General features: G+C 41.6%; 1 protein-coding gene across 2 annotated transcripts in view; it reads left to right on the forward strand.

Annotated features, from left to right (window-relative positions):
* The window catches only part of RAB32 (RAB32, member RAS oncogene family), a 55,561-nt gene that overhangs the window by 32,268 nt on the left and 10,447 nt on the right, over positions 1-12,846 (forward strand). The window contains exon 1 of one of the 2 annotated variants that reach the window (XM_062641975.1): positions 1,295-1,726. The exons of the other annotated variant lie outside the window; for it this stretch is intronic. Within the exon in view, the coding sequence (XP_062497959.1) occupies positions 1,498-1,726 (229 nt within the window). The 5' untranslated portion in view covers positions 1,295-1,497. Of the gene's footprint in view, positions 1-1,294; positions 1,727-12,846 lie in introns of those variants that run through there. 2 annotated transcript variants of the gene reach the window in all.

Raw genomic sequence — 12,846 nt, forward strand, 5'->3', positions numbered from 1 at the left:
ATGGAAGTAAACACACTCCAAGCTAGCTGAGGAAGTCTGGATTGAAGCCACTAAACTAGAGCATAACAAAGGAGTTAGTACATGCAGTAAACTATCGTAAAATCAGGAGTAACTGATGATTGATAATGGATCAGTTACCAGATATTTTGACCACTACTTTTTTTCCCATGGGAAGCATCCCTCCATTGCTAATCACATCTTCACTTAGGTTCCTAGCTTGTGTGCTAGGAGCTGTTGAGACAGTCACATAGCCCTCCCCTTTTGGAGCAGCCCTCATTGCTCTCTGGCATGAAATAGCTCTGTGAAGGAATGTACATGCCAAGTAAACATTACAGGATGAAGACAGTACCACTTAGCTGCACAATTTCACCCTCTTATTGCAAGGCCAGATGACTGGTGTTGGGTGTTTCATTTGGAGAGCATGTTAGTTTTCCAGCACCTACGACCTGTGCACATGGTACTACATGGTCCAAGGGAAGCTTGTTTTATGTCGGGTTCTAACAATGTGTCTGTTCATTGTCTAACGTGTTTTTTTAACAGTGATGAAATCAGACTCGATTAATTTGGGAACAGAAAGGAACTAAATTTAGTTGTGTTCATGGGAATCCTGCAGATGAGGAGGTGGTTTCTTCCTCGGTTACCTGAGCCTTTTCGGTGTGCCAGCCTACACAACGTCACTGCTGCTGCCCCTGCCCTCAGCCTGTTTGGGTAGGGCGAGCTCAGCACCGCCCTTCCCCGCTGTGCAGTTCCCAGTCTTATTGCAAGGGTGTGCAAGTGCCGGGAGGTGCCCACAGGGCCCCATGCTGGCTCCCTGGGGCGGGGAAGCCAGCAAGCCTGGTCATGGGGAGGCGACTGCGGGTGCGAGCGTGGGTTACTGGAGTGTGCTTATCAGCAGACATCATGAGAAAGTCCTTTGTCCCACGAACCTCTTTGCCATAATGTGCGTTGCCAAACAGGAGACAAGCCGAGTGTTTTCAAGTAAGGGGCGCTCCCGAGGCTTTACCGAGAGAAAACTTGGCATCCACTACCAGTAACAGGGGGCAGAGGATGCCACCGGTAGGGAGCTGGAACTTCACCGGTGTGAGCCCCCTTTTGAGGCTCAGCTCCCGCTACAGCCGGCTCCCCGCTGCCCAGGGAGAACAAGATAGCCTACCCCGGACGCGGGCGCCCAAAACCCTCCATCCCGCCCTCCCCTTCCCACCTCCAGTATCCCGCAGCAACGGCGAAGACCGGACCCTCCCTCTGCCCCTCCCCGCTGCCCTACCCCGGGCTTTTATAAGGCCGCGGAGTTTCCGCGTCCTGTGACTGCAGTCAGGTGGTTGTGGGGGTTTTCTTCCCTCCTTCCCCTTTTCCCCTCCCTCCCTCCCTCCTGCTCCGGCTTCCGTGGGCCGTCCCAGCGGGGAGCCGGCTGGGAAAAGTTGGAGGAAAGTTGCCGGTTGGGAAAGTCGCGGCCCCGGCAGTCAGGCTTCCCCGCCGGGCCCCGAGGGAGGGCCGAGGATGGCTGGCGGGGAAGGAGCGGGCTCCGGCGTGCTCGAGAGTAGGGAGCATCTCTTCAAGGTGCTGGTGATCGGGGAGCTGGGCGTGGGTAAAACCAGCATTATCAAGCGCTACGTGCACCAGCTCTTCTCCCAGCACTACCGGGCCACTATAGGGGTGGATTTTGCGCTCAAAGTCATCAACTGGGACAGCAAGACCCTGGTGCGGCTGCAGCTCTGGGATATAGCAGGTAAGGGCCGGGGCCCGGCTTGTCCCTGCAGGTTGAGCCCCGGCGGTCAGAGGCCTGTGAAACCTGGCGACCCGGGGCTTGGCCCGTGCGGAGGAAAGGATATTTGGATTGCGAAGCCTGTAGTCTTGGTCTTCTCCTTGCCCCTGTTACCTGCAGCCCTTTTTGACTGCGTTTGAGGCATAAGGAGAGAGAGATCTCGATGTGAGAGTGAAGTTTTTGACTTTTTATACGCTGTGTGTGCTCTAGAGTCTTAAAGCAGTCCTCAAAAACCTGCTTTGCTCTACTTCTTGGCTCTGTGGCTCCTCGCTCGCTCTTCCTGCTTCTATTGCTTCTCCTCACCCGTGTGCCTGAGGGCTTATGGCCTCAGTTATGACTGGCTGCTTAAATTCATTCATGGCTATGGTTCTGTAACACTTCCAGAAAAAAATAAACGTCTTTTCCAAGTAGGTTTTGTTTAGTAAGCATGCTTTACTTTTAGGCTAAAGGTAACTCAGATAAAATTGTTTTCAGAGAACTTATGCTCAAACTTTACATGTTTGGCATCAGCTACTTACTGTAAAAGTAACTTGGGTCCTTGCAACGTGGAGTGAGGGAAGGGGACTTAGTTCTACATGGAAATCATGGGTTTGTGTATCAAAAATATACTTTGAGCACATGGAAGCAGAAAAGCCCTGCTACTTTGTCCAAACTGCCCATCATTCCTTTGCTATGTATGAGTCAAAACTGTTCTTTAACTCCTTTGTTTTAAAGATTCCAACTATATACCTGTCCTGGTTAACTTTGCTTATGCTGTGGTGTTAAATGACACAGAATGAATTCTGTTCTGCTGTGGTCTTGTAAGAAACTTGTTGCCTTAAATCCTTAATCACCTCAGGCTAATACTGCATTTCTGGTTTTGTGTGCAGCCCATGTATTAACCTGCAGCTGTCTTCATCCCTCTCCACCATGTTCTGGATATCTCCTCAGATATGAAAAAGTAGACTTTATTTCAAATGCTGGTGTTGAAATTTACATTGCTGAAAGGCACTAAGATGACAACTGGTAGTTACTGTTTCCATGAACTATAGGCTTTACAAAGTGGAAGCTCAGAAAAGAGGAAGTGTAACATGGTTGCTGTAATCCTGTGACAGATCAGTTGAACATTAGCTTCTGGCCTTTGTGCTCTAAAGGTTGTCTCAAAATACTTCAGATATGATTCTTCAAACTAAACAGCCTGCTTCTCACTGCCATATGCTGGAACATACCAAAGATCTTTCTGCTGCTGACCTGTAGGGTAAACTAAAATATTTTCTAATTGCTCTTTTGGAGAGCAAGTAAAGTGTTGGCAAGCTTTCTTTTCTTGTGTGTACCTTTTATGAATCAGTTTTAACTTCTGTAAATCAATTAACAGTATTGGTGCAAGCTGCCACAATGCTCTGGATGTATTTTAGGAGGTTGGGGGTTCCAAAGGCTGAAGAAAGGAGACTGTCAGGATCCTGGGGTTTGGGAGGCTGCCACACTTGTGTTTAACTTCTCCCCAACCCTTGGTTTCTGAGACTGGGGTAGGCTTTGCCAAAGCAATCTGTTCAAACAGGCTAGGCAGAAACTTAGCTGTAATTTGTAATAAAGTTTGGACAGACCTATTTACATTATGGGAAGTCCTATCAATATAGCCATGCATTAATTTTAAGATCTAGAAGATGGTATTTTTCACTCTCTATTATTGCCCTTAGTGTACTTTGGACACTGCAAAGTGAAGAGTGAATTAAGAGCTGCTGATAAATCCCTGGAGGCTTGTGCTAATATTGATAGATTGAAGAATCAAATTTTTTCCTGTTGCCGAAATATTTTTCGTATTTTACTATGTGGTGTAATTCTGTATGAAATTCCTGACTAGTTTTTCCCTAGTAAAAATGAAAAAGGAAAATGCAAACTCTTATTTTGAATCTGGTACTTCAGGCTATTCTATGTCCCCTCCTTGAAAGACAAGACCAAAAAGAGAAGTAATTGTAGTCCTAGTATTTGATTGGGCTGTGCTTAGCCAGTGTGACAATAACAGTTCAGACTCCTATAGAACTTTACATCTCATTTAAGTGTTAATCATTAAAATAAAGGGTACTTTACTATCCTTAAAGGTTTGCAGTTTTAAGATCATGACATTAAGTCCTTGACCTGGGTATGTGTTCTGCAGCTGTTTATGTCTATATTCATGAATATTTCTAAATACCTGAGGATGTTAACAGATCTACATGGAAATTACTAGTTACAGAACCAGGTTGAAGATGACTTTTATGTAGTCATAGCACATGTTTCCTAAAGCACTTTATTGAAGTGTGTAAAAAGTATCTGAGCATGTGATAGTCATTCCCTTTTAACACACCAGCCCAACTGTCTTCTGGCTTTCAGCAGCTCATGTAGATAATTTTGTCTGCTGATGTATGCAGACAAACAGCTTTAGATCTCTTCAGGAAATCCACATATTATGGTAAGTATTGTTACATGCGACTTCCTTACAAGCAGCATGGTTCTGGCATTCTGAATTCATTTTGGTGTGTCTTAAAAAGCTTTTGAATTAAAGTCTAACCCTTACGCATAGTAAACCAGGTTATTTTTTACAAGATAAACCTTGTACTTAGCAGTTCATAATAAAAAAACTTTTCTCAAACAGTTGGGTGCTGCAATCTAAGGTTCTGTGCCTAAATTAATGATAAGAACTGGCCATGTAGTTCGGTCATCAGCTAAAGATTATAATGTAGATACTGTGCTGACTTCTGGTGTGGTTATAGCCAAAATGATGAATGTTGTGCTGTGTATAGTAATGCAGGAGGTTCCTGGGTAACTTCCATTTCTTGCGTGGAGGTTTTTTAGTGATTAGATAATTCTATCAAATAGAGCATGACAGTGTTACACTGCCTTGCTTTTCTTTTTTTTTTTTTCCCCTCTCTAGTGGGAGATAGCCTTGTTGTAAGGTACACTATAATGCAGATTCCTGCAGCAGAATCAAAGGTGAAGGTTAGACTTGTGTATTCCAGAAATATTTGGGCATTTTAAGACAGTTTATAGCTTCTTGAATAATGGAGATGAAGAAATTTGGGAACAGGATTGATCAGTCATTGTCAAATGATCTTGGTTGCAGCATGAAGTATTCTGAAAGAAGATGAACAGATTACATGCATGTTCATACAGGAGCAAGACTTCTAAATGTTAGCGCCCTTAGTTGTTACTCTTGTTTTTTATCTTGACATGCAGAGTTACGATAAACCTCTTCCTGGATACAGTCTGAAAATGTTAGAACCAGGTTAACTGCCTTGATCAAAGGACATAAATAACTGGCAAAATAAATAGGAGATAGGAGTGAGTCATTGTGAAGAGATACAAAACAAAGGAATCTTAATGATAGGGAAGTACTTTTATTTCAGTACACTAGAGATGCCTGTTTGACAAGCAGGCTGTTTTAGTGAGTATACTGCACTGACCACAACTTAGTGTAGGAGGTGAATATAGCATATTGATGAAACCCAGTCAAAATTGGAGGAACACTTAAAGGATTTTCTGCATCATAAAGTTTTGATCTAACAAGACCATCAAATGAGTAGTCTTAGCTGCTCCTTTATGATCATATTGACTATCACTGTCATTCAGACCAGCCTGTATGAACCTGAAGTTTGCCAGAGGGCAGGGGTGGTAAAAGTCATAGATGACTACCTAAGCTTGGCTTCTCTTCAAGAATGTCACTTATGACAGCTAGTAGACAAATTTGTTTTTAAAGCTATGAGTGATTCTGCATGAACTTTGCAGAATTTCTTTGTAAAAGTGTTTATAAAAATTGAAGTAATGCTTTAGCTGGAGGAATGTGGCTATGAAATTGGCAGAAGAGGAATGGTTGTTCTTTGGTATTCTACATAAGCTTTACATGCTCTACACAAGCTTTTAGGAGCTGAATGATAAGATTTGTAGCATGCAAATTGGTTACTAAACTCTTATCTGTCTCCTTGAGCAGATCTGAACTCTAACTTGTTAAAAGTGAATGCTAGTCCCCAAGAGAATGGAGATACCAGATGAAGTATTTTGCTCAAATACTAAGTTGAGGAAGAGCTGGAATAACCCATCTTTTCTATGAAGACAAATAAGTTTTAGATATATGAGTAGATGTTAAGCTTCTAATTTCTTTGGGAAGTTAACTTGCTGTCATCTATAGGAAGCCATGAGAAAGTGAGTACAGGAAGCAATGGGTGCGGGAAAAGGAGGACATTCTAAAACTTACTTCATGGCAGAGAACAAAACCTTAAACTGAAAGGAACACTTGCAAAACAAGACAATGAAAGCAAAATGCAAGTTTACTTACATAAGCAAGAGTGCTGCACCCTATAACATTTTCTGTCCCAATGGAATATGCTCTATCTCCTGTAGAAAGCTGAAGTGCTTGGTAGCTATGCACCTTCTGTGGAACACAGCTGTGAACTGTTACATATATTGGTAGCTGAGTTTCAAAGGCATTCAGGCTGTTCCACTATGTGAGAAAGTGTACTTCTATGTGAAAAACCTTATAGTTTCAAGCAAATGAATATTACAGTTTTTCTCGGTCTGCATTTGTGCTACTGGCATTTCAGAAGACTGCCAAGTTGCTTCTATGTACCAGGTCATTAACTTGTTTCTTGTGTTATGGACTTACCTTATTCTTTTAAATGAGATCTAAAGAAAGCCTTAACCAGTGTTAATGCATCCCTGAAAATCTACATGGGGCAACCAGAAAACTTCCTTTATTTCCTATATATGCATACATGGAGCTGTGCCATAGAGGTGTGTACTTTAATTGCTTTTTAGAGGAGTCTCTCATAAGCATAGAGACCTTAGACATAGTTGTATCTAGATACTCTTGTAAAAACTTGTCCTTAACCCACAACAGATTTTGAAGCTCAATATAGGGATTAGAATGGCAATTCCTACAAAGAAACAATATAAAAATTGATTTGCTGTATGTCTAGTACAAGTGAGCATAGGGTGGAGGCAAGACAATCCAAGCATAACCTGCCTCCAGCTGTGGTTTTTTTCTCACTCTGTTGTGGTTTGTTTAGGCCTAGCTTGTAACTCAGAACCACACAGCTGTTCACTCACTCCCCCTTGCTTCTTCCTCCCTCTGCTCCCAGAGGGATGGGGAGGAGAATGGAAAGAATGTAACTCCCACGGGTTGAGATAAGAACAGTCCAGTAACTAAGGTATAACAGAAACCACTACTGCTACCACCAATAATAATAATGATAAGGGAAATAACAAGGGAAGAGAATACAACAGCTCACCACCTGCTGACTGATACCTGGCCTGACCCAAGCAGTGATCTAGCCCTTTCGGGTAACTACCCTCAGTTTATATACTGGGTGTGATGTGCTGTGGTATGCAATACCCCTTTGGCTAGCTTGGGTCAGGTGTCCTGTCTCTGCTTCCTCCAAGCTTCCTGTGCACCTTCTCACTGGCAGAGCATGAGACTAAGTCCTTGGTCAGAGTAAACATTACTTAGCAACAACTAAAAACATGGGTATTATCAGCATTGCTCTCAGGCTGAAGGTCAAAAACACAGTACTGCACCAGCTACTAAGAAGGAGAAAAATGACTGCTACAGCTGAACCCAGCACACACTGTTACACAGATACCTAATGAGCAAAAAATATATGCATGAATAACCACATCAGAAATGGGTGCAGAACTTGAGTTCTGAGCTTTTTTAGAAACCTTAAGTTATTTGAGGTTATTCTCTAGTTTGTATGGTGATGGAGGTTCCAGCAGCAGCTGCCTTCATGTGGAGATGGGAGCATTATCATTCTGCTAAACACCTGAGGTAGGTCAGGAAACTCCCAGTCACCCTGATTAAGTCTCCAGACTCATGATAAAGATTTGAAAGACCTGTGACTGATTTCTGAATGCTTCCTGCTCATGCACATTTAAGTGTAAATCTCATGTGATGAAAATTACTTAATGATGTTGTCTGGAAACATGCAAAACTAGCAGATAAAGTGTGAGAAGAGGAAAGTAGAAGTCCTGCTCATTTTGAAAGACTTTAAATATTTCATTTGGAGCAGTAGATGCAAGAAACAGAACTGAAGGAGTACTGCATGTTTCCTTCTACAAAACACCCTTCTGTGGGAAATCTGTGGGTGACCCTTCTTGTGACTCTTGTGGAACTGCCAAATTGGTTATGACATTTTAGTTCAGAATGACTCTGTGCTTGGAGCTCTCCAGCTAAGTATCTAAATGAGTGCTGAACACATTAAGCTTGTTTCATATTGGTGTCTCTCCAGCCCTTAGACCTCTCTGGATGCAGGCTCTGGATGTCAACATGCTTGCTTTTGGGGATTTATTCTGCTTAAGTAATTTCTTATGAAATCCTATCAAGCCAGGTGTGGTTATTGGTCTTGTTGATGAAGCAATTTCCTTGTCTTTCTAGTGGGGTACTGAATCATTCATATTGGTGAAGGTTTTTGTGCTTAGTGCTGTATTGTATAGCAACTCAACGTACTCTATTATGAACTGAACTTCTTAAAGCCTGTGTGCTGGTGGAATTCCATAAGCATATAGGAAACGTTACCGTCTTGAAGTTGGTGTTGTAAGGCAGCTGGGTATGGGAACTTTGATGCAAGATGGGACTGTTCAGTTAAAGGGTAGACTTGAGACATGTGTTCTTTGTGTCTTGGAAATAAGCTTAGAATTTCTCTGTCGGTTTTTCTAGGTGTCCTACAGGAAATGGGATTAAAGAGGTGATCTTAGAAGACCACCTGATCTAGTACAGGCTTAAAAGAAAGCTTGCTATATTGATCTTGTGGATACTCTTAATTTCCGTAAACAATGGCAATGCACTTAGTGCTTGAGCTTCTAATTACTATGGAATAGATGGAGCTTCAGCCAAATATGTGAGGTTCATATCCTGTATAGTGGTTGCTCAAACTTTATGCTTTTTACAAGATAGCAGTAAAAATTCTTCCCTAGCACTCTGATACAAAGAATAAAGAATGGATGGATATCCATCAAATGGGTAGGGAGAAGCTACCTTAAAGGGAAACAGTACCTAAGTTTTTATGTGCAGTACAGCAGAGAGGAGTCAAAATAGTATATATTGCACATCATAATTAATTTTGGGGTCAGATTATAAAACAAGCTAGAAATTTTTGCACAAATCACTAACTTACAGTGATCATAAGATTTTGTGAGGCAAGTACTGGAAAAATTCTTGCCTTTCATGTAAGACTGACTCAAGTAGTCAGAAATTAAGCTGGTTTGACAAGTCAGGTGCATTACCCTTCAGAGACATTGATATATACAGTATTAAATATTGTATATATTATATATATTCACTCCATACACTTTTAATGTATGGAGTTTACATGAACATACATTGACTTTATCATCAACTTTGCTTCCGTCAGTGTTATGGCTTCAGACTCTTGGTGTCTTCACCTTATTTGCATCTCTACTTTGGCTCTTACTAGTTTGTTTTTCTTTATATGTGCACTGGGACAGGGTGTCACTGAAGCATGTATACATGAGTACAATTGGAGCTGGCAAGTGCTGTTAAAGGGGTTTTTCTCAAAGGAGTACCCGTCTTATGGAATGCAGGAAAGAAAATCTTAGCTGCCTGGTTCCAAAAAAGGCTTCAGCATGCCGTATAAAGAAAGATTCTTCCCTTTAGTAGTCTCACAACTGTTGGAAGTATCTTCCTTGAACTCCAGTGGTAAGTACTGCCTTGCTTTTGTAGTGTGTTGTAAACTCTTACCTCCAAATACTCGCTTCAGAACTTGTGAAGTGTGATATGCCACATCAAAAGGAAGTGATTTACAGTAAGGGAAGTTCTCTTTACGTTTTCCTGGGAAAGCATAGCAATAGCTCTTGTGAAGTTCTTGCATATGTTAAAGCTAACAAGACCAGCAGTAAGCAGTCACTGCAAAGCACAGCATGCTTTTCCAGCTACCTGTGGTAGAATGTTAGATATTCAAAATTTTCCTTTGGCTATAGGGACATAGAACCAAGGTAAATGGGGTGTGGTAAGATTATGCTTTGAAAAATGATGAAACTTCAGGGGTTTATGGAGCTTGTTTAGAAATAAATAACTCTGTTCAGAGAAAGTGTAGCAAACTCAGTAGCAGTGGCTTCTAGATTAGCAGCAAATGAAAATGGATATTCCTTATTGTATGGATTTTAGTAGCTTTTCAAATAATAAGGTAAAAAGTAGCCTCTGAGTGTCACTGCAAATAGCTTATGGGAACTTGTTCTTTAATTGCTTCCAGGCTAGAGTGCTGGGTAGGGTGACAGGTATTTGATACAGAATTCCGATCACACAAAATGTGCCATGACACATTGACCATTTTAGAGATTAACATTTTTTCAGTCTTGTGATAAAGTTGTTCTTGAGACAGACTAACTTTAGAATTGTTCTCCCATATGCTGTGAAATGCTGTAGTGCCATACAGCATCACTGTTAAGTACACAGTACACTTCTGGCTGCATGTCAGCGCACCAAAGGAGATGGATTAGAGGGTGTCAAGCATGAAATAGGTTAACTCTGGCAGATGACTTGTTTGGGTCTAGTTAAAACAAGATAGGGCGTACCATTCATGTTGTTGCTGGCTCTAATTGGACTATGTCAACTTTTTCTAAATACTAATGAAAGGAGGGTTTTTCAGTACATGCTGCATTCAGACGCAGAAGTCATTTAGTGTGGTTGAACTCTACATTTATGGGGATGGAAATCTAGTGCTTGGTCAGGGACTTTAATTTTCTGTTTAGTAAAGATGCAAGCAAAACAGTTGAAACTTTTCTTATACAAACATGGGTGGCATACATAGAATACACTCAATGCAGGACAAAGCCTGTTGAACCATAAGCGCAGAGTATTGCCTTTAAAGTTCTCAGACAAGACAGTAAGTTGCTGAAGTCAGTTTGGGCAATCTTAAATCATTAGGTTAGCCCAAGGTTACAGGCAGCAATGAAAAGTTTATCAGTTTTGCTGTAAAATTCCCTGTGAAAGCTGTGCAGTTGTTTGAGGAAAGCTTTCTATCTTTGTGAAGGATAATGGTGTGTTTTTTCCATTTTCTGGGATTACAGGTAAGGGCAGTGCTCCTGATGGAACATTTCTTCTTGCACCTCGGTGCTCTTGTTTTTTCACTGGTAATGAACAGGACTGTCCCGCTTTAGAATAAGGTATAGTGACAGAAAACAGTAAATGGCAGGCCTAGTCACAGATTTTAAAAATTTGGATAGCTAACAAATTATTAGGTTATTAACTGGCTGTGTTGTGCAAGGAACTTTTAGAGCTAACTGCTTCCTATGGTTTCAGAATGAAATAGTGACTTCTAAGAACACATGAAAACACTATGATCTAAACAATCAAAATACTGCTGTATCTGAACTGATATTTTTCAGCGGCTTTTCAATGACTACAGTCTCTCATACATACTGTATATATAGTATACTGTGGATGTCAGGCCTCTGACACAGTCTCATTTCAACAGAACTTCTTCGACGGCTCTCTGCAACTTCCTAATGCAGACAACCAGAGGATCAAAGGTTATCTTTTATGGTAAAGTGGGAGTAAATTGAACAGGGATTAACAGGCTGGCTACCTTTCCCCTGAAGTCTGTTTTTTTCTAAAGGATTTGGGACAGTTATTGCTGGGAAGAGGTTCATGCAGTGGTCAGACTTCCCACACCACCCTTAGCAAGAAAGGACTCTAGCAATTCACTTAAATCTTTTGAGGCTGTTTTTGTCTCTTAGAAACTAAGAGCTGCAGTTGGTAAAAGTGTTTCTAGTACTGTTTAGTACAGGAAGATATATATTCCTGTAGTTCTTGCTTTTGAACCTCATGGTGTTTGTCACCAGAACCACAAATATCAAATGTCATTTTCACAGTGGTGGCAAGTAAAAGTCAGGCTAGATGTGGCTTTTTAAACTAGAGGTTTCTAATATCTGCTAGGGGTGCTAGTATAGTTTAACACCTCTGTGGTTTAAACGTGCAACTTTGCACTAATAGCTTAAATGGGTGAGAGTGAGGAGTGGAGAGCTATCAAGTACTGACAATCTGAGTCTGTCTACTCAATCTAAGGCTGCTATCCATGTGAAAAAGCAGGTAGACACACTTGAGCATGTCCTGTAATATTGATAGTGGTTTGGTTAACCTACTTCTTGCTGAATAACAGATTCGACCTAATTGGGTAAGACAGTTCTGGGACAAGCTGTGCTGGTCTGGGGAGAGGAGAGAATGCCGTCAGCAGTGGTAGCTTGCCAGCAACATACTCGTATCTGTCTAAAAAGGAGCCTCAGTCAGCTTGCACCTGACCCTGGGAGTGCTAAAATGTACATTAGATGTCTGGAGAACTGGGAGATGCATCCTCAGGGCAATTCTGGATATTTGCTATGTTGTGCCAAACCTCCACCAGGCTAATCAGGGCGAACAGGCATCCAAACTGTAGTCTGTTCTTTCCTGTGGCTCCTAAAGGAATTAGGTGAGTTTTGAAAGTGACAGTAGTTTTAACTTGGAGGATTGGGGTGCATGCCCACCCATTCTGGATGGTGCATTAGCTTAACTCTACTGTACAAAATGACATGACCTTTAAGGAGAGGTGGAATTACAAATAAGGAGCTGCTGTTCAGAATTTCCTTGATGTTAATATGTTAATATGCCTGACCTGAGAAATTCAGGGAGCTGGAGAAAAATCTTTTGTAAAACAGCACAACTAGAGCAGGGAGGAGAGTGCTTGTTAAGTTAGGCCTTCCTGTGGCAGAATTAAGACTGGAAAAAGGGGTTTTGCTTACTGTTGTTCCGTTCTAGGTTGAATAAAAGCACAAAAATCTCATGGTCCTGGAAATTGTCTGGAACAACTAACATGTAGAGTTTGGCACTGAAGCCTTAATAGTGGCCCTGTGCTTGCACACTGTGTGGCCAATAAGGTCAGTAGTTGATAGCAAGGACTTCAGAGCCATGGTGTTGGCAGTTAGAGTTAGTCTGACTGTCACTAATGACCCTTCTTGAATTTTTGGCATGACTAAGTGACTATTAGTGGTCATGGTAAATAGTTGATCTGAGAACCCTTCTCACAATGGAAAGAGAATGTTCAAGTATTCCCAGACTAAAACTGATTTATTACAACCATTCACTA

This window comes from Pezoporus occidentalis, unplaced genomic scaffold (genome assembly GCF_034315485.1).
Source record: "Pezoporus occidentalis ecotype Australia unplaced genomic scaffold, CSIRO_AGI_Poc_V1 ctg7, whole genome shotgun sequence".
Taxonomy (NCBI): Eukaryota; Metazoa; Chordata; class Aves; order Psittaciformes; family Psittacidae; genus Pezoporus; species Pezoporus occidentalis.